The sequence below is a fragment of the Cololabis saira genome, chromosome 12, assembly GCF_033807715.1.
Source record: "Cololabis saira isolate AMF1-May2022 chromosome 12, fColSai1.1, whole genome shotgun sequence".
In the NCBI taxonomy this organism is placed as follows: domain Eukaryota; kingdom Metazoa; phylum Chordata; class Actinopteri; order Beloniformes; family Belonidae; genus Cololabis; species Cololabis saira.
This window is the reverse complement of record NC_084598.1, coordinates 34,202,464-34,228,463: the sequence shown is the minus strand read 5'-3', so window position 1 is coordinate 34,228,463 and position 26,000 is coordinate 34,202,464. Positions and strand designations below refer to the sequence as shown.

General features: G+C 40.2%; 1 protein-coding gene across 2 annotated transcripts in view; it reads left to right on the top strand.

Moving 5' to 3' along the window:
* Nucleotides 1–26,000, top strand: part of nphp4 (nephronophthisis 4) — a 249,953-nt gene that overhangs the window by 149,526 nt on the left and 74,427 nt on the right. For both annotated transcript variants that reach the window (XM_061736682.1, XM_061736683.1), the window contains exons 9-11: nt 5,773–5,991; nt 6,477–6,618; nt 13,734–13,786. In XM_061736682.1, the coding sequence (XP_061592666.1) occupies nt 5,773–5,991; nt 6,477–6,618; nt 13,734–13,786 (414 nt within the window). The remainder of the gene's footprint in view (nt 1–5,772; nt 5,992–6,476; nt 6,619–13,733; nt 13,787–26,000) is intronic.

Genomic DNA, 26,000 nt, shown 5'->3' with positions numbered 1-26,000 from the left:
TTTGTACCATGGGCTTTACCTGGAGGTGGCCATGTCATGCATACATGGACTCCCAAGGAGCACCATTCAGACCAATCATCAACAACTCAGTCACTTAAAATACTATAAAAACCTCCCCAGCATCTTAGCATGCTTGGAAACACTCCAGCACTCCTCGGACTCTGTCAACCAATTCCAACAACTGAAACTGACTCCAGGAGAAACAATTGGGTAATTTGACTCCACTTCACTTTTCCACCTCCATACCTTACATCTGCGGCAAATGACTGGAGCAAGATTGAACCTTAAAGACAGGAGCAATTCTACTCCAGACCAGATCTGTACCCTACCTGACCTCTAGCTCTCCATCACCTACTTCATGTACATCGACCCGTTTCTGTGGTGCCACCCATTGTTGCCAACATTTACATAGAGGAATTTGAAAGCAGAGCGTTAAACTCCTACAAGGGAACAACACCAAGCTATTAGTTCAGGTATGTGGATGACACCTGAGTCAAAATCCAAACCCAAGAGGTGGAGGCTGTCATCAAATTCAGCAGTGAACATGGAGGAAAACCCCACAAGAAGCGGCCATTTTTGGATCGTGCTGTGGATGTTGAGGAAGGTGAAATTAATACCAAAGTTTATCAGAAATTTGCACACACAAACAAACAAGTAGCTGCTTTTATTCACTCAACCTTCTGGAATGCAAACGGACCATCATCAGAAGTTTACATTGTTGAGAATATTCCTACTAATACTAAGGAAAAAGAAAAGCTGCATAAGCACATCAAGTTTGTACTACACACCTGCTGATATCCAAACTAGGATTTTAGTCAGCCAAGAAATACAGAGCAAGATGCCTCAGCACCCAACAGAGATAAGAAGAATTAAAGCTGCAAGCAGCGATGAACGGGCCCTCGCACTCACGGCCACCGCCCCCCATAAGCATATCAGAAATGACACCACCCACGACTTCCTATGTCAAACCATTCAAAAGTTATAGCAGAAAAAAGGGACAACCAATCAGAAGAAGGGGCGGGGCTAATTCAGGCCAATGAAGGTCAAGGAGTCCATACAGAGTCTGATGACACCACCCACTACTCTCTATGTCAAAACATTCAAAAGTTATAGTGGGAAATAGGGACAACCAATCCGAAGAAGGGGCGGGGCTAATTTTCACCAATTATAGTAAAGGACTCAATACCGAGTCCCATGACACCACCCACAACTCTTTATGTCAAACCATTCAAAAGTTATGGGAGAGAATAGTATTCTAGGGGGCGCTGTTGAGCCGTTAGGCCACGCCCATTAATGCAAACCATGAAATATCAAATGTATCGCCAGGCCTGGCTTGCATGCAAAATTTGGTGACTATCAAATATGGACCAATCAGATGAAGGGGGGGGCGCCATTTGGCGTCTAGCGTTGCCACGGTAACACTTTTGAAAGAGAAAAGTAATGCGCGTAGTCGCAGGATGGAGACGCACATTTTGATGTATAACACACCTGGGTGCACGTTACGGTTCGGGCCGTATTAATTCTCGAAGGAATGGCATATATTGCTCCAAAATTACGCGATTAATTCAGAATGTTCAAAATGGCCGACATTCTGTTCGGTTTCGGCCATGGCGCCAAGAGACTTTTCTTTAAGTTGCGACATGATACAGGTGTGTACTGATTTTCGTTCATGTACGTCAAACCGTATTATGGGGCTTGAGGCGCAAAGTTTTTTCTGTCTGAACCAATCAGATGAACGGTGGGCTCACTTTTGAAAGAGAAAAGTAATGCGCGTAGTTGCAAGATGAAGACGCACATTTTGATGTATAACACACCTGGGTGCACGTTACGGTTCGAGCAGTATTAATTGCCGAAGGAATGGCATAAATTGCGCCAAAATTACACAATTAATTCAAAATGGCTGACTTCCTGTTCGGTTTCGGCCATGACGCCAAGCGACTTTTCTTTAAGTTGCAACATGATACAGGTGTGTACCGATTTTCGTGCATGTACGTCAAACCGTATTGTGGGGCTTGAGGCACAAAGTTTTCCGGGGGGCGCTGTTGAGCCATTTTGCCACGCCCATTAATACCAACCATGAAATATCAAATGTATCGGCAGGCCTGCCTTGCATGCAAAATTTGGTGACTTTTAGGGAACTATCAAATATGGACAAATCAGATGAAGGGGGGCGCACTTTTTGGCGTCTAGCGTCGCCACGGTAACACTTTTGAAAGAGAAAAGTAATGCACGTAGTCGCAGGATAGAGACGCACATTTTGATGTATAACAAACCTGGATGCACGTTATGGTTCGGGCTCTATTAATTCTCAAAGGAATGGCTCATATTGCTCCAAAATTACGCGATTAATTCAGAATGTTCAAAATGGCCGACTTCCTGTTCGGTTTCGGGCATGGCGCCAAGAGACTTTACTTTAAGTTGCGACATGATACAGGTGTGTACCGATTTTCGTTCATGTACTTCACACCGTATTCTGGGGCTTGAGGCGCAAAGTTTTTTCTGTCTGAACCAACCAGATGAAGGGTGGGCGCGCTTTTTGGCGTCTAGCGTCGCCACGGTAACGCTTTTGAAAGAGAAAAGTAATGTGTGTTGTCGCAGGATGGAGACGCACATTTTGATGTATAACACACTTGGGGGCACGTTACGGTTCGGGCCGTATTAACTGCCAAAGGAATGGCATAAATTGCGCCAAAGTGACACGATTAATTCAAAATGACTGACTTCCTGTTTGGTTTCGGCCATGTCGCCAAGAGACTTTTCTTTAAGTTCTGTACTGATACAGGTGTGTAGCGATTTTCGTGCATGTACGTCAAACCGTATTGTGGGGCTTGAGTCACAAAGTTTTCCGGGGGGCGCTGTTGAGCCATTTTGCCACGCCCAATAATGTAAACCATTAAATATCAAATTTTTCGCCAGGCCTGACTTGCATGCAAAATTTGGTGACTTTTTGGGCACGTTTAGGGGGACAAAAAGGCCCTCCTTTCGTCAGAAGAAAAAAGAAAGAAAGAAAAAAAATTCCTACAGATACAATAGGGCCTTCGCACTGCAAGTGCTCGGGCCCTAAAAAGAGGACCAAAAATCTTGTCATCTCATATACGGCTGAAGTGTCTGAGAAACCTGGAAGAATCGTCCCCAAACACGACATATCTGTCAGTCAAACCTTAGACGACCCTCAGAGTAAGACTGGTTCACCAGAAGGACAGAATACTTGAACAGGACCTGAGTGGCTGTGAGGAGTGCACTGACGTCTGAGTAAAAGGTGACATCTACATTTACACTGACTGGTTAAAAGATAAAAAAAATCATCAAGAAAGACATTTCATATTTATGTTTCACATCAACTTCATTTTATGCATATTTGGATTTCACACTTGCAACATCTTCTAATGTTTGCACAGGGCCAGCACATTGCAAATGACGATCAACAGGTGGTTGTATCCTTGAATGGCTGAGTCTTTTAGGAGTAAAGTTGGGCAAAGGATCTTCCCTTTATCAACAAGTATGTGAGAAAAGTTTTATAACAATTTTCCTCAATGAAAGATGGGAAGGGATTCAAATTTTTCCTTTTGTGGTGCATAATGTCATGAAACAATTCAAGAAATCAGTCTGGTGGAATTTTAATCCATAAAAAGGCAATGGCACAAGCCTGATCTGGAAACCCGTGCCCTTTGATGGCTTTGATGCCTCCACGAAGAACCATGGTTCATCAATAGTGGACATGACCACATTGTTAAGGGATTGCTTCGAAAATCTTTAACAAACATTGGAATACAGAGCTTCATTTGAAAATGCCACTTAACATTTTACTGTGCAAAAAAAGAGCATTTATGCAAAAACAGATCCGTATTGAAAAATTAAATGAATTAACAAGGGAAAACATGCACTATCTTGGGTTCAGACTGTCTGCAAAGAAATAAAAGCTTAGGTAAATGTAATAATCCCCATGTCTTTTGTATTTTCCTTATGCAAATGTTATTCTGGCTTTGGGGTTGTTGATTGATGCAGCTTCATGAAAGTTCTGTGTATGCAAATGAGGGACACTAGCAGTAACAACATGATTACAATTATTCCAGTTGGAGAGGTGGAACCATATGGTAATGACAAATTGAACTCTGTTCCCTTTTACTAACATTAGAAAAAAAAATTGTAAAGGTCATTTTTTTCTAATTGTTTATATTGACCTGACTTTGGAGTGGCCTTTGCAAAGTGTCTGTAAACCATTGTCCTTTCTCAAAAAGTCTAAAACTTTGCTGTTATAATGTGCAGCATCACCTACAAGCTTGTCATGTCCTTGTTCTTGGTTGTCAGGTTTTGCATGAGCAGGACCTAAATTCAGGAATTAACGTCAAAAGTAAAGTCCTTTCCTTCAAATCCAGAAATGATACCGTAGGTGGGTATTCAAAAACCAGAAACCAAATTCCAACAACATACACTTTCAGGGAACACAGGGAGCTGATGAAACAAAACACTGAACAGGCAGTGAAACGAGAAGAGACACAAGGACGATAGAGTAGCAGGGAAATTACAAGCACGAGAGGCAGGGCCACGTATAGACACATCCTACTATCACTGCTTCATCATTGTCTCTACAGTCAGTCTTTTAGCAATCCTTCTGTGGCTTTAAAAAAATACATTTATCACCTTAAACACACTTTGATGCATCTCAGTATTTCATATAATTTTTTCTTTCTCTCTGCTCCTGCAAAAGTGCCTTAATAACAGGCGAATAGACATTGTTGGTTCCTGAAGGCGGTTTACCTCTCGACTGAAAGGCTTCTTTAATTGTGAGTCGTGGAGAGTTCGACATTCATAACGTGTTTTTGAGACGTTCACACTTTGTCAGGGCTTTGAGTCATGTGTCCCTCCCATGGGCCGTTAGGGTTGTTTACTGCAAGTTGTTCATTAAGCCAGCAAGTAAATATTTTGGTCAGATGAATTAATGTGCAGAAGGTTGTGAAATGTCACAATTTAATGTCACAAATCTTTAAAAAAATATTTTTTTCTTCAATTTTCAATAGTACCTTACCATTCTCCATATGCTCAGATACTGTATGTACATACATAATGCTTGTCAGTATCAGAATATTTTATTACATGAAAAGAAAATGTGTTCAGAGGAGTTGTAAACCTTTACCAAACCATAGTATACTCTGCTTTTTTTCTCGAAACAGCACAGTTTCATAGACTTCTTGAGCATTCTGTACTGTCCTACCTGTGATGGAGTATAATCGTCTCAAGCTCACCATTATCAATCGATTCAGCAAAGACCCCGAGTCCCCCTGTGGATGATTTAAAGCAAACCGTGGTTTCCCTTTTCCCTGGATGGCTAAAGTCCTGATTGTAAATCATTTTCAACCACAGCAAAACGGCTCCAAAGCCATGTGTGCAATAGGCTTTAGTGAATGGTCAGAATGGAAGAAGATAGAATAGGATAGGGAAATATATGAAAAAAAAGTTACACTTTGAAGTCTTGAAGTTTAATTTATGAATAAGTAAAAGAAATAATGAATGGCAAACTTTAATTATTATGATTTCAATATTTGTTTTACCTGTTAATCTATAATATATTTGATTTATAATATATTTGATTTGATTTGAACACTTGTTCATGGTAAGAAGCACACATTAAAATGTACATCAAATGAATCTAATGTTAAAATTGCATACATGCTAACTCAAATAATGAAAAACGGATTGTTTAAGCAGAGGAGACTGTGTGTATCGGGGTCTGAATTTTCTCTGAATGCCTTTTCTTTTTCCCTCCTCACACAGCTGTCTGCTGCCTCCTCAGCCCGAGCCGCCTTCTTGCAGTGCCTTCGTTGGGGGATTTGGTGCCCCTTCCAAGAGCCATCTGACTGGAAAGGCGAAGAGATACAGCTTGTTCTGCAAGGAGGTGCAAAGCCAAACCCTCATGGAGTCATGGTCTACAGCACAGGAGTGTCTGCCAAACCGCAGAGCTCTGCACCGGTCTTGGCTCCAGATGCAGCTCAGGTAAACCCAATAGCGCAGGGAGAGTGTTTTTGTCAAAGGACTGAAATGTAAGGAATGACTTGAAAGGTGTTTTTGTTATGTATTTTTCAACTCTCACTGAAAATAGCTGTGTATAGACAAAATCTTGCTCAAAATCAAAATTGTTGCTTGTCTTGATACAGTACCTATTCAGGATTGAATTACATTGGCATTTAAAGCTCTGCCCCAAAGCCTTTGGCTCGGTTTTACACTTCTTAGTAGATAATCATGTACGAATCACAACTTTTTAATAAAATAATCAAAACATGTCAAAGAATGCAAATGTTTTCACACCTATGCTGCAAATGAAAACACAGCTGGGTATTTGGAAAGTAGGTACTAATCATCACCTCTTATTCCCTTTTCTTTTGCTGTTTTAGCTACACTGGTTGTGTCTCTTTTGCATTTAATCTTCTTGTTCTCATCAGTTTTGCTACATTACTGTCTTTAACTTTCTCCTTTTTAAGGAGGCCTCTAAAGCGAAAGATATGATAACATTTTGGCTGTCGTCCAGCTCGGAAAGGAAGGCACCCAGCCCAAAGGCAACTCTAAGAACTAAGCATGAGGATATGCCACGTCGGAGAAGATCACCTTCATCACCTTCACAGGGTAGATATCATCACCATCACCATAATGGCTTTTAATCTAATTTTAATAACTAGGAAAGGAACAGGAATATTTGACTCATTACACACCAAGAAGGAGGTGAAACACTCCTTGAAGCATTGAAATCCGCCAAATAAGGGGATTTGTGTATACAGGTGTGGCAACACCTGTATAAGCCAATGTTCTAAGCATTAAACTAAGCCGTTCTTCTCATAGTGTGCAGTCCCACGTCAGCAGGGCTATCTCAGCCACACCACCTGCTCTCAACATGATTGCTGTGCTTCATTACTGGGGTCTGAGGGGAGCAAAAGGATAAAGTCGAGGTCTAGGGGAAACACTTTGACTGTCCATTAGGGCTTCTTGACTTAGAACAAGACCTACTCTGCATCATCGCGTCACATCTGCTGTAAAAGAGGATATGATGTACAACAGCACACTTTTGGTGTTCCAAAACACTTTATTTCTGACAAAAAATGGCCTAATTGGCGTAGCTTTCTTTACCAATGTTTTAACAGTTTATATTAGACAAGCTGAACTTATTGATGCAGTTAAGACTCGGCAGCAGAATAATTAGACTCTTTGAAAGGTATTAAAGTTAATTGTAGGTAATAAATATAGATACAAAGCCTTTCCAGGAGGAAGGTTCAGTTACTTTGCCAGGAGTATTCTTCTACTTCTTCGAACATTTAATCATTTGAAAAAAGATTTTATGCATCACAAAATCACTGTAAAAAGAAAAAGATATTTATCAGTCTTAAACTGAGTTAAATACCACTTCAAATAAACAATTCCTGGGATATTACATGATTTCACAATTAACTTTTCAAAAGCTAGGCCAAAATGCAAAAGTTGTGCCTGTAAAATAAATACACCCTTTACACAATTGTTAATACAATGCCAACGAGTAAAGACACTGGCAATGGTTTTAGAGAAGCATTTGTTGCCATCCATCAATCTGGGAAGTGTTCGAATCTAAACCATTGCTAAAGAGATTATTTAAGAGTTTGAAGTCCATCATTCAACAGTAATCATGTTTCCATGACACTTTTCGCGAATGAAATGCAAAGTTCTGAATTTGCATATAAAAGTAACTCTGCAGTGGGTCAGTGTTTCCATTGAACGGTATTTTTGACAAAGACATTAAAAAAATCTTTGTTTGTCAATATACATCTCACAGAACTCGCTGAAATGAGTCTTCTGTTTTTAACTGATCACTTATTAGTGGGCTGACATTTTTCCGGCTGCCGAGGACCCGGGGAGGTTAAGGACCTTGCTCAAACACAGCATATGGCGTTAACACCTTATTTCAACTGCCAAGCACAGTGGCGGATGACCGATTATTTGGGCTTGATTTGCTGCTTCAGGAACTGGGCACCTCTCATTTACTGAATCCACCAAGAATTCTCCAACGCCCAACTGCGTCATCAAACAATCAAGAAATCAAGATGTTGAAATAGCCCAGTACAAGTCCAGACTTCATTGTTACTGAAATGTGTAGTGAGACACCAAAGCAAAGATAGCGTGCCCAAATTCTTTAACTATTATCATGTTGTATAGCTATGATTATTCTGAGCTCTACACTTTCACTCACTGCTTCTATGTGCCACCGTAGCTTTTGTTAAAAGTAAAACATAAATACAATATTACATTGTGTCAATTTTGTTGACCCTATTTCTCACACGTTTTTTCATCGTTAAAGTTTTTGGAATAAGTTTATTACCTTTTGAGAATTGGTTATCCACCGTGCATGTAAATATTATTATTCAAAATGCAATGTGACAAACTTAATTTCCCAGCACAAAGCATTTTGACACAAACAGTTTATAGAATACAGCATTAGTTGACTCCCCATGAATAATGATATTCTTTTCAATGTTTGGGTCCAATATTCCCCGCAGGATATCAAACCGGACAACTGTAATTTAAAATACACCTGGAAATGATTGCGATGATTCAGCAGCTGGTGAAACTGTCTTTTCTCCCGCCGCCACATCAAATGGGCTTTGTATTTACTTCATCCTCACTGCCTGACAGCACCACTTTCACATAGTATTACAAATACCTGCAAAGGATAGATCAACGCTTTTTTCTCACGTAATTATGTTTATATTCAAGCAATTTGGGAGTATTCATTTCTGCCGAGGATAGGGGTAGATGGAGGCACGTGATTCGATTTGATGACTCCCAAGGGGATCAACCCAAAGGAAAAGAAGACTGGAAGGCAGAGAAGATCTTTGCACACATACATGAGTCTTTACGGCGCCACCAGGAGACAAGAAGACAAGATTCACCAGCGTGTGTCACATGTCTTCACAGTCTATGATCACATTTTTGACGTTAGCTTCTCCACCGTTACTCCTAAATGGTTAGTGGAAATAAAAATGTAAATGGTTTCTAAAAAGTAAAAAATGAGAGCTTTATGATGCTGTTGTTGTTCTGTCTTGCATACACCCAATGTGTATGATTGACAGTCAGCTCAACTCTTTTTAAACGCAGAGGCTCTGAAGGTCATTATGCTGCGGTCCACGGGTTTATTGCTGCCAAGAAGAGTGTGAAACTGAAAAACCAAGGAAATAAAGTACAAGAACATGAATTTATATGAAGTTTTGAATAAAAAGGAATAATATCAAGTGTGGTATTAGCAAAGACAGCATAAGCAGCATGTGGCTGGGCCTAGTGGCTAATAACTTACATGTATAGCACAAGAGAAATAAGTGAACAAAAGTTCAGTTCTGTAACATTTATAGGCATATTTAAGTAGCACGACCTAATATTTTGAAATCATGACAAACATACCAAAGAGATATCTGCAGAGCTACTGTCAGATATTTACAGCAGTATATATTATACTGTTAAACATGTTGACTCAACGGCGTATCAAAAATTACAATCGCTAAATCAAACAATCAAGACCAAAACTGTTTTTTGAACCAGGCTGATAATATGTTTATTTTTGCTCTAAAGTTGGACATTTTAACATGGGAGTCTATGGAGCTTGACTTGCTTTTGCAGCCAGCCTCCATCTGTCAGTCGAGGAACTGCAACAAAGCTTAGTTCTACATGAGACTCAATACAGAAGTGACATGGTTGGCGCTTGGCTTGGGCACAACAGGCTTACAGTCTTTTTTTCAAAATGGCAAAGCAACATCCCGCTGTACCTGAAAAGGCCAGTAGGTGGAAACCTTGTTTTGGACAAGCTCTAGTTTATGCAACACAAAAACTTTTCTCAAGTTTTGGACGGAAAACTATGAACTTTGGGCCTTAGTCTCCAAAAACACGGCGTCCATGTTTTTGTTTGCACGTTTACAATTTTCTCTGCTCTCTGTATCGCACCTATCAGAGTTCTGCCCCACTGCGCTGAGAGACATGTACGGAAACAAATATGTTAGAGGCAAAAATGTGTTTTTTAGAATTTCTTTTAAAAGCGCTTTTATTGAATGATCTCATTAAAAGAAACATGTTCCCCATTATTCCTTTAAGAAAATGAAAAACAAATAATCGATTTGTTGAATTCATTGGCAACGAGTGTTGTCGTCCATGCCGATTATTCGTTACAGCACTAATGGGAAGCCATGTAATGCACAGAGTGAACAGAGATTGATTGTATTTCTTTTAAATTGCTATTAAAACCATGTCATGATACTACTCCTGAACACACGAGGTCAGTATATTAGAACAAAGTTCATGTGTCAGCCCTGAGAGTAAGACACAACCAAGTGGGTATAAATTATAAATTATAAGACGTGGTGGCTTGTCTCCACTTATTAGAAATGTAATATTAGTGGCTCATTTGTCGACAGAGCTGGCCAACATGCTCCATGTGTTCAGGAGTGGTATTGAGACATAAAGTAGCTACAACAAAGTTGACAACCAGGTGGATTCATTTCTTAACCTCCTGCTGTCATTTTTTTGTCACTCTGTAAATGAGTAAAACTGTAAAATGTCCCTTTTCCATTGCTGTTCTGGACCTGTCAGACATCTGAAAAGACATACATTTCCTTACAATGAATACTCCAGTTCACTTTCTTTATGTTGGATAGAACTACAGACTGATCTTGTTTATGGAAATGAGGCACGCTAAAAAGCTTCAGACCACATATTCAAACTATCCCTGCATAACAATAGTATGTTAGGTGACTGGTCCTAAAATAACAAACCAAAACCCAGAAAACAGAGACTTGTTAGACCTTAATGCAGGTTTTCTGATCTTCTCAGCTCGTAGATCCATTTAGCTTGGTTGTTGGCTGAGAGCCAGGAAGTTAACTGCTGTTTAATACCAGATAACAAGATTCAAAGTGAACACCTCGTAACTGATCCCAAGTTTGACAACAACACTTGCTCATAAGCCAAGTGTGTCCCTTTCCCCAAACTAATATCTAGCTTTTCACAGGCACATTTTAGATTGGTATCAGATGCAGCCTGAAGCATGAAGCGGGACAGTGTACCTCAGGATGTTATCATGTCCAATGAACTAAATACTGAAGAAAAATCACTGGAATGAGAGCCATCAAGTTTTTACTTTCTTTACTATTTTTAAATGAAAAATATAATGTAGGAGGAAATCAGTGATTTAATGAATTCTGCAAATTTCTTGGAGAAACTTAATTATTTCTTCTCAGCAAAGCATCCCTGTTTTACAATATCACAATGAAAACTAAAATTACTTCCAGCATGTAAATAAACCTTCCACTAAAACAGAGTTCTGATTAAATACTCCAAATCCTGCAGACATCCGAAGACAAACGATGCACCACTGTCTGCACTTCTTATCAAACGCAAACGGCTGACTTGTTGTGAGTGTCTCTCCCAACTGATTTAATGCATTGTAACACATCTACTTAATCCCAGTGACAACATAAAGAACTCCACTGGACACTGTTCACACTTGATTAGATTTCCCCTAATGTGACTGTTAATGTATCTTAGGAGAAGAAAATATTATTGATCAGGGCCTTGTTCATGGAGGTGCGAAGAAGCAATTTTGCCTCAATTCTTTTTTTTTCTTTCTTTTACATATATGTATATTAAATGCATCTAAAAAGTAAATATACTGATTTCAACTGAAGACAAATGAGATAAATATCACATTTATGACCTGTCAATACACATGCAGTTAATGTTTGTTCTGTGTACTGCAGGGATGCGGAAATAAATCACTGCGTTTCATAATCACCCATGAAAAAAAACTTGTACACTGACAATCCCAGTGTGAACCTTTAACTTATTCATGATGCAACAACATGACTCTCATTAGGAGGGAGGGTTCTCTTTAAGGCCAAACATTTGTATGCATCTAGGTTTAAGCCCTCACTGTATATGTGACCATCTGTGCTCCTAATAAGATAAGCATGAAAATGTGAACTATTTTTCTGTTATGCCACAGATGAACTTTTTAGGAGATGCTCACAAGTTGGCACGATTTCTTGTCCAATAATTGTACTGTGATCCATTCCCGGCCCGTAACATAACAGTCTCTGCATATTTGGATGGGTCAGAAATGTACACGGCCCAGCAAAAACCATTCAACCAACAACAATTCTCTCTGACGAAAATGTCCAATTCACTCTCATTTCCTTCGGTACAGAATGTACCGAACTCATTGCCACAAGGCGGGAGCGAGCTTTATGTGATGACTATGAATAGCTGCTATTCAAAGCAACCAAAATGGCTGCGGAATTGCTAATAACAACTTTGATAAACAAGTTTGATACCAAAAACAGTCATTCAACGTTGTTTATACTTTACTGCGTGCCATTTTCGATGTCTTCTGTTCATACTGGTTGTCGCTCTGCCCACGTCACATGGTTTGCTTCCCTGGTCAGTTGTCTTATTGGGTCTGAACTGTTCTGAAAAGGAGAAGAATTGAATGGATGGGCAGGCAAGAACTACTCAAATCAGCCCCAAAGAAAGTATAAGTGTTGAGCTTTTTGAGTTGTTAGTCATTTTAAAGGCACCAATATAAATCCTTAAGCACAGAAAAGTTTTTTTTTTTTTTTAAATGATATGTTCCCCTTTTAATTTTAGTTTTAATCAGCTATCGGATGCATCAACTTTTCTCTTTTCCAGTCCACACTGTCTTGTGACTGGTATGCTGTCCACCTCCTGTACATCTAGTTGTTTGCTCAGCTGTCGTGGCGGCCTCTTATCGATCTCAGATAAATGGCCAATTGCACGTCAGTCGCGCTAACGAGGTGAGACAAATTCTCTCTGGGCTCCAGAAGTATAACAGTGCAGTGAGAACGCAAAGCTCTAAAAAGAAAATGGTTGCCGAGGGGGGATGCCAGAGCACATTTATGACAGAGAGCCAGCCAGTTCCACACCATGTCCACTCTGTGTATGTAGCCTGAACAGATGGGAGCTACAGCAAGACACCCCAGGCAACTGAAGCAATTTCCAAAAGGCCAGTCAAGCCCAATGGAGAGAGAGGGAGAGAGGGAAGGATAGAGTGTGGAAGAGGAGGACAAAGAGATGGTGGAAACTCTTTCATTTCAGTCTTAGCATGGCTGGCAACCAAAACTGTCAAGGAAACGCTGCTAGACTTTAAACTCAGTGAGCTGTCTGAATCTAACTCTGGCTCTCCATCTGTGTGAAATTGGATAGATTTGTTATGTTTGTAAATAGTTGAGGGATTCCAGTTTTCAGAGTTGTTTGCTTTGCTTCATTTATTCAGAACACACTGTTACAGTTTATTCTTTTGTATACGGGTGGCAGCTCACTGCAGTTCTTATTAGCAAATGAGCAATTTAAAAAGATGAATTTTTACAGTCAACCTCTGTTTCTTTCCAGAAGTTAATATCCCTTTAAATGTCCAACAAAACTATAAAATTATGTACATTACGTAATAATTGCTCGGGGGTCATGTTCCGGGTCTTTGGAAAGTGCCTAGAGACAACTTCTGTTGTAATAGACGCTATATAAATAAAATTGAATTGAATAAACTGAACTGGTGCCACCTGTGCCACGTGGATATCACATTAAACTCATTAGCGTGTAGCTCGATGACACACAAATGAGGACCTCAACAAGAAAATAACACTAAATGCTGAAACTTTACAAGTTTTATGCTAAACAAGGTTAAGTGTCTTCATCTCTGGCTTGTTTGTTGTTGTTTTTTTCAGGTCAAAAACACACTCCGCAGACCTCTCCACCAGCGTCTCCTCGAGGCCCCGGGGTAAGACACATTTACACCCATTATATTACCCAGGCAAGCAATAACACGGCCGTGGGTGGATGCGGGCTCTGTCTTTGGTTCCCGTGAACTGTTTGGTTTGTAAATCAAAACAGGTATAATGAAGCTTTGCTGCTTCCCTAAATAAAACAGGGGCCGTGCCAGTAGATGAATGCATAAATCTAAAGCCAGTCTATCTAACAATGACACCTCTGACTACATTGGTTGACAAAAAAATCATCTCTTCCATGTGACATGGAGATAAACACAAGATACATCATTTTGACATTTTTTCTCAAATGTAGCTCGGCTTTGTCTTCCCAAGACGGTGTGCTACATACCCTCTATTATCTTTTCTGAACACGGCTGCATTCGTCTTCCTTGATTTTATTGACCGAAGAAGATGTGCAGCACGGGTGTGATATTGGGCTGTTACTTAGCAAAGGTGCTTACAGCCATCTAGGCTATAATGTAAGCTAGATCTAAACTGAACCATACCAACCCAGACATACCTGTCAAGTCTCCCGTTTTGGCCGAGAAATGACCGTATTTCACCCCTCCCTCCCGCCGTCCTCCCGTATTAGTATTTTCCCGTAAATATCCCGTTTTATAATATAATAATTTTATAACTGCAAACTGAATTGTCACTAACCTCGAAAGAACTGCCACCTGCTGTAGCCTGGGAGGTTGATGGCGACAACAGGAACAAACTTGGAAAAACAAATCGGAGAGATGGATGGATGTAATGAGAGAGAAGACATTTCTGCCCAAAAATGTGAAGACTTCGTATAAATATCTCTAAAAATGGGAAACCGAATTTACTTTCCTAAAGAGGAGCAGGATGGGGCTCAGTTACCCGTTCTGAAAGATGTGTAACTGTGATGTTAGTGTCTCTCACGGGCGAAGGAACGATGTCCGTCAGCAGCACCAGCGCAGCGCCAGAGAGCCACATGAGTGAAAATGACAAATTAAAAGAAAATGTAAATGTTTCACTTGAAGACACTCAATGTGTATACAAACGGAAAATATTTAAAATAAATACATGTGCTTTAATTCCCTTTTGTGTTTTCATTTAGGCTCTATTATAGGAATTACAAACATAGGAATGTTTGTTCACAGCATTTCAGTGTCAACAAAGGTCTGCCTATCGGGCTATGAGCACATAATTGTAGTTTGTAAGTTGTTGACAGGTAGTCAATCCGAGGGGGGATGGCGGTGGAAAATTTCCCGTATTTTTAAATACAAAACTTGACAGCTATGAACCAAGACCAACTGTGCTGCTCAGTAGAAATTAGGCTTATAAGGGGTCAAAAGCTGGTGTTTATCATATATCCAGATAAATGAGGACGCTACCACTAATATACAAAACATAATGATCTGCTACGGTGACCCCTGAAGAACGTCAAGACCAAACTAATCAGACAGTTCTGTCCTCAAAAGTAAAATAAAGATGCCTAAGCAGCTTTATGAAACCTCTGCTTTAGAATTTACAGAAAAATAAATGAATAGATCTTATTTTATATTTCAGAAGTATTAGGCATTTAATATTGAGCCACCCTTGTTTGCAATGAAATGGCCGTGTTTACCTGTAGTGGTTCTGCGAGGCAAAAAAACTAAAAGATGCAGTTCTTGCCTGTATTTGTCAAAGAAAGTTTTTATAAAAGGGATTTCAGTGAAGAGCTGACCTGAAAATGATGCCTTCCTGGTTTCAGCAGGCCCTGTACATGGGTACAGCTGCCCTCCCGTATTGATCATAAATCTGAACCACACTCGACAGTGTATGTTGTCCTCAAATGTAGCAGGTCAAAGACATTTTCACAGCATCAGTGTGTTATCTCCATATCTATATTCCTCCTCAGCAACAATATGATTGTAACTGAGGGAAGGCATATTTACAGCTAATTCAGTTTTTTTTTAACCCCCCCCCCACCGTATTCTTTTGATCTCTCGACTCACTTGTGTAAGATTGCAGAAAGATTGGATATGTCAAAATATCCCGCAGCTAAAGTTTTACTGAATAACTAAGCAGCCGCTCGGAGAAGGAAAAATGGAAGTGTGTGGGTGTGTGTCTGTTTGAAATGTTATTCTTGATGAAAGGCAACAAAATGTCTGTCCGTGTCAGTCATGGAACACTTGAATCACCGCTGAAACATTGGAAGGAACGAGAATACTGATGATGCTAATCATGCTTAGTTGCATCCAATCAGATTAAATGTCACATTAGCATCTGTTTATGTTTGAGGGCTTCCCACAGGCAGCTCGGGTACTGATCAATCCCGTCCTAACTTTGTAATAAATGACACCGTGCCGTGATTATCCATCCATGACATCCAACGTGAGCCATATACAGTCCCTTCTAAGATGTTTGTCATATGTACCAGAGGTATATGTTGATGTTCGTGCATATTGCGCAGCTGTCTGTCACGGCTGAGCTAAGCTACGGGGCGTAACCATCAACCGTCTGCCCGAGTGGAAGTGCCAGTGGATACTGGGAGTTAGGATAAATGGCGCTCTCTTTCTCTCTCTTCCTCTCAGAAAGAGGCTAGGGACACACACACACATGCACGCATGCATGAACGCATGCACGGACGGACACAGAAACATCAAGCCGCAGAGCGGAGGAGGAGAGTTTCCAGCTCCGTCTGAAAATCCTCCTCTAGCCAGCTCTCTGGGCCAGAGTGGGTCTGTATACTCCACTCACTTTAAATTGAATCAGCAGGGGCTGTGAGCCATGGGAGCGCTGCACCCGCGAACTCTGAAAATCAACCTTATTTTGATTAAACAGCGAGGGCAGCGGAGTCCTGCGAGTGGGCAGCTCCCAGTGGCAGAGGAGAGACATCTGTGGTCATACTGGGCCACTCCTGGGAGATAACACTCATGACATGTCACTCTCTAAGGCATTTATCCACCCTTTCCTTCTACAACATATGCTCTATCGAGCAGACAAAATTGAAATGAAACAAAAACGTTGTTTTGACTGGGGGCTGTCGAATTGAGTAGTCTTAGTGCAAATAAAAAGAAGCTTACCGTAAACTAAGAGTTAAAGGTCTACTGTTATTTCCCAAAAGAAGCAATTACGTTAGCATCCAAGGGGAATAACATATAATTGGAGAGAAAAACATTTGGCATTTTAATAAGCTGTGAATGTAAATTTTATTTATTTATTAATTCTTTTTTAGGGGGTTGGGACTCGTTGACCGCTGTGGCTGCGAGTGGTAATTACAGCACAACAGCTGAGTGAATTCAAAGACGCCATCATTAGCTGATCTTGCTAAGAGCAGGTCAGCCTGCAGCCTCCTTGATCAGTTGAATATGCAGCTATAAAAGTGGCCTTTGTCACCTTTGAAGAAGCTACTTTTATTGAATTGAAAGTTAAATGTGTCCTCATTTTAGACTACACTGAGTTTGTTTTAGCTCCATCTTTTAACGATTAAACTATAATTGAAAGAGGTTTTTTTTTTTTGCTTCTTGATTTTTTTTGTTTTTGTTTTCCACGCTTCAAAAATACAAAATTAGTACCTCTCTGATGAATGAAATTAAAAACATTTAAATAACCAATAAACCAAGACGATTTGGGATATTTTTAAAAGGAGTTGATGGAGAGAACAGGATTTGTTGAGGAAACCCATAAATGGAAATGCTGCTCTTTAATTGTAATGGTGACTCTGTGACTACACATTTGAGTTTCAACAACTCTGTCGTCATGTCCAGTTGTATTTTCAGCTTGTTCTAGCTTGCTTGACTAACAGAAAGCATCAAATTATTCATATTCAAAAAGATTATAAACCAGTTCTGTTCTATAAGATAAGAAAGATCTGTCACTAGTGCTCTTGTTGCCTAAATTATGATAGCCATCAAAGACTACAGCAAGAAATTAAACCATAAACAGCTGTGTGAAGCCATTCCACTGTTGTTGGCAATCAACCTACAATTCAGATTACGCTGACTCTTAACTGCTAAGAAATCCTCCATCGCATTTTTCTCCTTTCTTTCAAAGATACTGATATAATAATACACCTGTTCAATCCTACGATGATTTTCCTTTCAGTTCCTTTTCCTCTTCAGCAATGTTGTCAAGTGTTGTTTAATCACTAACACCCTTCTTTGAAATGGCTCGGTAAACAAGCTGTATGCTCTCCTTCTGTTTGCTGCCATTGTTAGATCTGATGATTTTCTCCTGCTTGCATAAATTATTGATCCCTGACACACTTCGTTTGCCACGGTGCACAATGCTAAAGAGCCTTTGGTATTTATAGGCGGCATTTGGAAGAGCAGCTGAGTTTGTTTGCCTGTGCTGCTGACGGTATCTTTCGTCAGGCTGTGGTCATGTTTCGGGGTCGTGCTTGTCCTCCGTTGACCCAGGTGGTCTTGTAGTCCGTGGGCCGACAGAGAGGCCGTGTTTCAGTTTGCTTCTGGCAGAGGGCTCACTTGGCAGCTGGCGCTGGTTCAGTTGGACCGAATTTATGCAGCTTTCCTTCACAAAGGCTAGTTTTTCCCTCATCCTTTTTAGAAGAAAGAAGAAGAAAAAAGAAAGGTTTATTATAAGACTATTTTAGGAACCCTGCCTTCATTGTTGTGAGTAGACGAGATAAACTCACTATATTGTTAGAACTCATTTTCATGCTTGGGAATAATTGCAATTTATATTTGATTTCAATTTGAGCTAGTTAAATATAGATTCTCACCAAGGTATGACCAGTTTTTTTCCCAAATTAAAAAAACATTTCAATTAAAGCTTGTGTATAATTATTACTTTACCTTGAATGTCACAACTCGTCCACAGTTCTGAAAGGGAATCAATTACTTTCTCTTTTTTGTTTAACATTGAATGACTTTGGTATGTGCAATATAGTAATATGTGCAAGCTACATTCACTGTAAATTAAATCAAGTTTATTTTTTCTGAGGCTTTCTATTTAAATTCTGAAAAGTCTGAAAATACATTTTTTGAATTGTCTTCTGTGAGAATATTTTGATCACTGAGAATGAATAAGTAGCAAGTAAGATATCAAATACACTTTCACTCATGAAGATGGGTATGATGACTTTTTATCCCTAATTTTTAAACTGGGGGAACTGGGAAAAATCTGGACCTATAGTGCTTGTAAACATGCAAATGTAGAGTCACATGTTTGTATGTTTATAAGCACTTGGTTTAGAGTAGCACTTGAGGGCTGCCACAATCTGGACGGGTTTACTGATACTGTGACCTCATACATCCACCTCTGTGAGGACAGCAGTGTGCCGAGACGCACCAGGCTGAGTTATAACAATGACAAGCCCTGGTTCACAGGTCCACGCAGGCAGCTCAGGCTGGAGAAAGAGTGGAGGCAGAGACGGAGACAAGAGGGCAAAATACAGGTTCAGCAGTGAGGTGAGAAATGCTAAATTACTGTATTCTGAGAGACTCCTGGAGCAGTTTTCTGCCAACGACTCTGCCTCTGCGTGCAGGGGCCGCAGGCAGCTCACCAACTACAAGCCCACAGTCCCCTTCTGTTGTCGCTTTGTTGGCCCATCTGCCATCCCTGAGACCTCTCCAGACACCTCCATCTCTCCACTCCATCAAAGCTCACCTTGGAGTCGTGTCATGTGCCAGCCAGCTTTAAATCCTCCACCGTTGTCCTGATCCCCAGGAAGCCACAGATCAATGGACTCGGTGACTACAGGCCTTTGGCACTGACATCTGTAGTCCTGAAGTCATGTGAGCGCCTGGTCCTCTCCCGCCTCCAGACCGTCATGGAGAGGAGTCAGAGACGTTCTATAAACGAGACAGCCCACAACGGTTGTGTTTCCTGTATCTGTGTCACGTGGGTTTCCCCACTGCCCCGCCCCTTTAGGAGACAGGAAGCAGGTCCTGAGTCTATTGAGTCCTATGGGAAAAGTGAACGTGAGCACAGATTATTACCAATTCCTTCGCCCCATAGTAACCTAAGTAAATATGGGACCCATTTTTCAAAAGCCACATACCTTCTGAACATTCTGACACCAAAATGGCAATTTTCAGACCGACAAATTAGGAGAAAATGAACTTTGTTTGAGACCTGTCTCTGTCTGAGCAACACACTCTCGCGAGATTTGGCTCTCATAGCTAATATTATAATATAATATAATATAATAATAATACATAGCTCTGCTCAGAGTCGTCGGTCACTGCAGAACTCCCAAAGCTGTTTTCCCATCGGATAAAATGAAGTTTAAAACAAAAATAAAACTTGCTTCTTTGCTTAATAATACTGTTATTGTTATTATTGAAGTCTTTTTGGAAGGGAAAAAAAATATTAGACTGATCCGATGATCTTGTACTGGGTGGGCGACCACGCCCACTCAGGAGACCGGAAGTGTATACCATTTCATACCATTGGAAGTAATGGTAATGCGCTATCTTCTGTATAGAGTATCTTTGGAGGAGTCTGCCTACAGGAGGGGAGTGGATCGCCTGGTGTCCTGCTACAGCTGCAACACGACATGGAGCTCAATGCCTTATGCCTTATGACTTCAGGAAAAGTCACAGCCCCAACATCCCCCCCATCCCTCATGGACTCCCCCATCTCCATCGTGGACTCATTCTGCTTCCTGAGCACCAGCATCACCAAGGACCTGAAGTGGGAGCCATCAGCTCCCTCATCCAGAAGGCCCAGCAGAGGATGTGCTTCCTGCCGCAGCTGAGGAAACTCCAACTGCTGACTTAGTGCGTCAATGCAGCTGGTTAAAGTCGTATTAGTTTTGTAATTTCTGACGCTTGGATGAATACTTTTCACAATTTATAATAAGATATTCAAATATAACGATTTGTGAAGCCAGAAGCAGCCACACAATTAGCTGAACTACACTGATCAAGCGTTGCTACTACATTTATGCAGTTTTTCAATTTCACCTGAATGTGAAACGGTACTGTTACAGATTTTATACTCATAAAAATAAAACCTTGGAAAGTTTGAGGTTTTGAAGGCAACACCTATAAACTTCACTATCTTATCTTGAAAAAAGATAAGATAAGAGGGACTTATTGTCACTTCTGTGCGATATGTTGGACTCTGAAATCAAATGTATGTATTATGTAAATATTTAGTTTACTGGTGTCTACTTTAGCTTTCATTTGTGAGTTAAAAATACCGTTCTATGTGGTGTAAATCCAACACATCAATATGATCACAGGACCCTGTTTGAATGTCTATTTTTTTGTGCCTAAAGGACAGGAAATTATGTTTTTTCCTAAAAAGCCTGATATTGAAAATCGTAACTTTTGTTTTTTGCTTGTAGACTTGAAGTTGAAAAGACATTGCTCTGTATTTGAATGTGTGCCCATTCTGTTGCGGTTTGCTTGAAAAACAGTTGGCAGGAGCACTGGGCAGTTTCCAGTTCGCCAAAGTATCTGAAACGACTGAAGAGAACATAGTCAGATTTCAGTTTCAACATCCAAATGTGCTTCTTTTCCAACAAACTTCATGCCTGTGCCCCCCCCCTCCCAACTTCTGGTGTGCAGACTGCCTCATACACTTATTCGCCAATGTCGGGTTGTTTTTCTTATATATACTTCCATAAAACCCACTTTCACGCACAAGCACACACACACACACAGGTCCCATGAAGCCAGAATGTGAACAGATGATCCACTTGGCTGTCAGGGCAAACAGGCTGAGCTCAGAACGTTGGCAGCCAAAGCGATGCCACTACTAACTGCTTTACTCCACATATTCTCAGTGTGTCTGTCTGTGTGGTTGTGCTGTGTTTGTAAGTGTATGTTAGATCCTTCATGCAGTCTCTCTGGTCTCGTTCACAGCCCCTATGTGAAGGACACGCTGACTCACATGCATGTGTGTGGAATATACTCACCGCTCCCCAATATTTGCTGGAGCTGACTTGTAAAAGTCCATTGGCCTTGACTTTCTTGGACATTTGGACCGCACTTGTCAATTTTGTCCAGGTTTTTTTATCTTTTATTTAAACCGCTGCAGGCAAAAGAGCTCATTTTAGGATCACACCTACACCTTAACGCGCGAGCGAACTGTGCCGTGGCCTCCGGTTTCCAATGAATACCCACTCTGACACTTTTTATAAACAAGTCAGACCACTTGAGTCTAAAATCAGCTTCTTCTATTCTGTTAGAACAGTTCGAGATTGATGTCAGAAAAAAAGAGTTTGGTATTTAAGAAGAAATCAATCACAGGTGATTGTTTTTTTTTTAGTGCCATCCTTGTTTACTATTGAAATCTTGTAGCATGTTCACTAGTACTTCAGGACCAGCATTCTCAAGAGATTATTTCAACCAAATCATTTTTTGACGAGAATAAGATCCTTGCTGTTTCAGTAAACAATACTGCCTTTTTCTCATCATTCCATAAACAATTGATTTCATGCAGCAGTCGGGGCCCTTTTAGGTTAGTTACCCTGCTGAGAAGAGGCGAGGATGTAGGTTTTCATCAACAGCTCAAAGTTCTGAACGCTTTTTCTTCCCTGTTACTCCTTGGCAGTTTAAAATTTCACAGGGTTGTTTTCTGCACTCTTAATTTGCCGTCAGAAAGCATAAATGTGGCCGTGTCTTGTTGTCTAGACAGACTTAAGACACAAATGCTTGCTTAAAAAAACTGCACTCCTCTCAGGGACGACTGTCTCAGTCACACAACGGGAAAGACATTCCCTGAAAATCATTGGACCTCCTCATCATATACCAGGATTAGCTGGAGGCGGACAGGAAAAGGGTATGTTGATCCCGTTGCTTCCTGCTGCCACTGCTGATCAACAAAAGAAAAATTACAGAAGCATTATGTCAGGGTTTTGACATTTCCCCCAGTTTGAGTTTCTGTTCCCGCTAGAGAGTCTCATTTCTTAAAAGGAGCCTCAAGCTCCTTTAAAGGAGCTTGAGGCTCCTTTTAAGAAATGAGACTCTCTAGCGCCACCCTTCACCACGACGGCCGTTGGGGGTACTGCAGCCAACAGTGAAGCCGGCACGGGAGAACGGGGAGAACGCACATGCAGCGTCATGTGACGTCACATCCGCAGGACAGCGCGGGAAATTCGGGACCGAATTGCAACACATTTTGCAGCACACAGCCTGTTCAAGGCAAAGGAGAGATACACTAGAGGGCTCATTCTTTTGGGTTTGGAACGCTTCATCTGACATTATTACTAGAAAACTTAAAATGTATACGGATTTTTTTCATAAATCCTGCCACAATCCGGCCTCACGCTCCTTTAATAAATCCTGTTTTTGGTGAACTCCTGTTTCCTGCTCTCCTGCGTTTGGGTCCTCAACAAAACCACATCGTGACACGTTAGGACTCAAAGAAATTATGCTTGACATGCATCTCATAGCTATCAGTGTTTTGGTCTTTTGACTGAGTCATCAAAACATTTCAAGCTAGTTTGGTGAATTGAGCGTTATGTCTTTTTCCACAGCGCTAATTGTGTCATACGTAATCATAAAGTCTCCTTCTCATTGACATCAGTACAGCATGTGAACCATCCTCTTCTACTTCATCGTCCACCAAATGTGTGGGTCTAAGAGACACTGTTCTTAAGTGGTTTTCCTCTTACCTTTTTGAAAGATCCTTTTCTGTGTCTATTTACTATTGTGAATCTGACAAAGTTGTAATTTCCTGTGGGGTCCCTCTGGGGTCAATTTTAGGTCATCTCCTGTTCAGTCTGTAGAATGCTCCTCTCTGGTCCACAATACAGAAATACTGTATAATGCCTCATATCAATCTAATGCTGACACTGGGTGAAAAACCTCCACCAGTGTAATAATAATAATATTACATCTCCTTTTGTTGGTGCCTTTCTACCGTATATCTCTTTTTGGATACGTAAAAAAATTCTTGCAGCTCAGTCAGGACAAAACAGGTTCTTTTACTTTGTGAGGATCTAAGGCATGGTATTCAGCCATTTTTAACTCCACTGTCTGTAAAACCATGTGAGTATGTTAGAAACCTAGGTGTTATTTCAGATTCTGATCTTAGCTTTCAAAATCATTTTGCTATCGTTTTGAAAACAGCCTTTTGTCAGCTCAGAAATATCCGGTAGCAAAGGTTAGGTGGCCTCATCCCTGTCTGATTCTGAGAAGCTGGTGCACGCTTTCATTTTGTAGTAGATAGGATTATTGTAATGCTCTCTTTGCTGGGGTGCCAAAGCAGACATTGAATAAACTCCGGCGTATCAAAATGCTGCTGCTAGAATTTTAACAAAATCCAAAATGTCTGAACACATCACTCCTGTTCTTACACCTCTCATCACTTTTACTGGCTGCTGGTAAAAGAAAAAAATCATGAGGTTCTTCTTACTGTTTTTACATGGTTTAAATGGTTTGGATCCCTCCATTTCTCACATGGTCACTGAATACATTAAATTCAATTCAATTTGATTTATATAGCATCTAGTACAACAGAAGTTGTCTTTATGTGCTTTCCAGAGACCCACAACATGACATACTGGAGAGTTTGCTGAAACCATCAATCCAGGGAATCCTTATCATACCAATAATAAGCACAAAATCCACCCCTTTTTTAAACTGCAGCCTACTACCTTTTTATCCTTTTAAAATGAAATAAAACTAAAAATATATCTATTTTAACAAGCTTTCACATAAGACTAAAAATGATGTCATGTACGATTAATTTTTGTTGTCCATATCTTCTGAAACACATTAGGTTTCCACTTGTAGCATGAAACGTGCTGTAAAAAAAATCTTTATTTATTTTTTATTGTGTAGTCATTTTATTTTACTTTGTCCTTTGTCCATAATTTAAACAATCACTATGTGGTAAAAGATAAGACACTTGACCTTAATTTGGAAGTGTTACAAAAAAGATGGCACTTATAATTTGGTATTTTAAGTAAATTACTTAAATTTTGAGCAGATCAAACGATGATCCAGTGAGAAATTGGCCTGATGTTGTCCATAACCTCGTTACTTTAAGACAAATGAATCAGATAAAATATCCAGACTTTATGTTAGGTATTGAGCAACTATGTGGCAGCTGTATGTGGAAATGCCAATGCAAGTGAAAGATGCCATCAATAAGACAAGTTAGCTAAATCCAGAGTTGTTCCCACATCAACAGTTTGGTACAGTCTTGAAAGAGAAGCAAACACTGGTGAGCTCAACACCATCAAAAGTCATGTAAGACCAAATAATTTAATAACATTTATTTGTATAGCACCAATTCACAACAAAGTCATCTCAAAGCACTTCACACAGAAACACACAAAGTTTGGGAAGTTGAATAAAGTCCAATTTATTGTAATTAATCCAGTTCATTCTATGTGAGACAACTAAAGTGGGGGATCCTTTCCTTGGGTACGATAAACCCCTTCACAATATGAACATCTGTCAAGAATACTCTGGAGATGGTAGATGTTATTATACTCTCTGTTCACGTTCAGACAAATGTTACAAAACTGATATAACAGTGAAGATATATGATGCTAAACATACTGCAAAAGCAACCCAACACTTTTTGACGACAAAGAAATATCCGCCAAAGCCCAAGTCAGTATTCTGATCCCAACCCACTAGAGCAGCTTTTCAGTTACTAAGAAACAAAATTGAAGGCAGAAAGTGCTACAAACAAGCAGGAACCACAGCGAAGGCCGGGTAAAACATCTCCAGGGAAGAAACTCAGTCTGGTGATGCTCACGGGCTCCTGAGTCCTGACTTCAGTCATTAACTGTAGAGGATTTGAATGCCTTTTATGCAATGCAATGCAAAAATTAGGGGTTCTATTTAAAATCGTATCACTTTCGGTGCGTCCGAAATGCCATACATACTAAAAAGTATACTTAAGTTCGGCACACTTTTGAGTAAATATCAGTAGTGTGCATTAATTTGGACGTACTACTAAGGGCGCACACGTCACTTCCTGCCGTTGGGAGGAAGTGACGTGTCACAGCAGCAGTAGCAGCGCTCCGCTCTTTCCCGTTTATTCTGGCCGAAACAAGATGACATTATATAATATTATTATATACGAATATTATAATATTAATATTATATAATAATATTATTATATTTAATATTATACTTATGACATATACGTATCACTTAGCAACCAAACACCGCTGCATTGCATTGTGGGAAGTTTCTACTCGGCTAGTGTCCATTAATCCACACTAATAAATTTCTCCGGAATGAGTATGGATAGAGCATACTATTGAGTACGTTCTAATGTTTCGGACGCACTAAAAAATCTCGCATAGTCATTTTGCATACTCATTAGGGTGGAAGT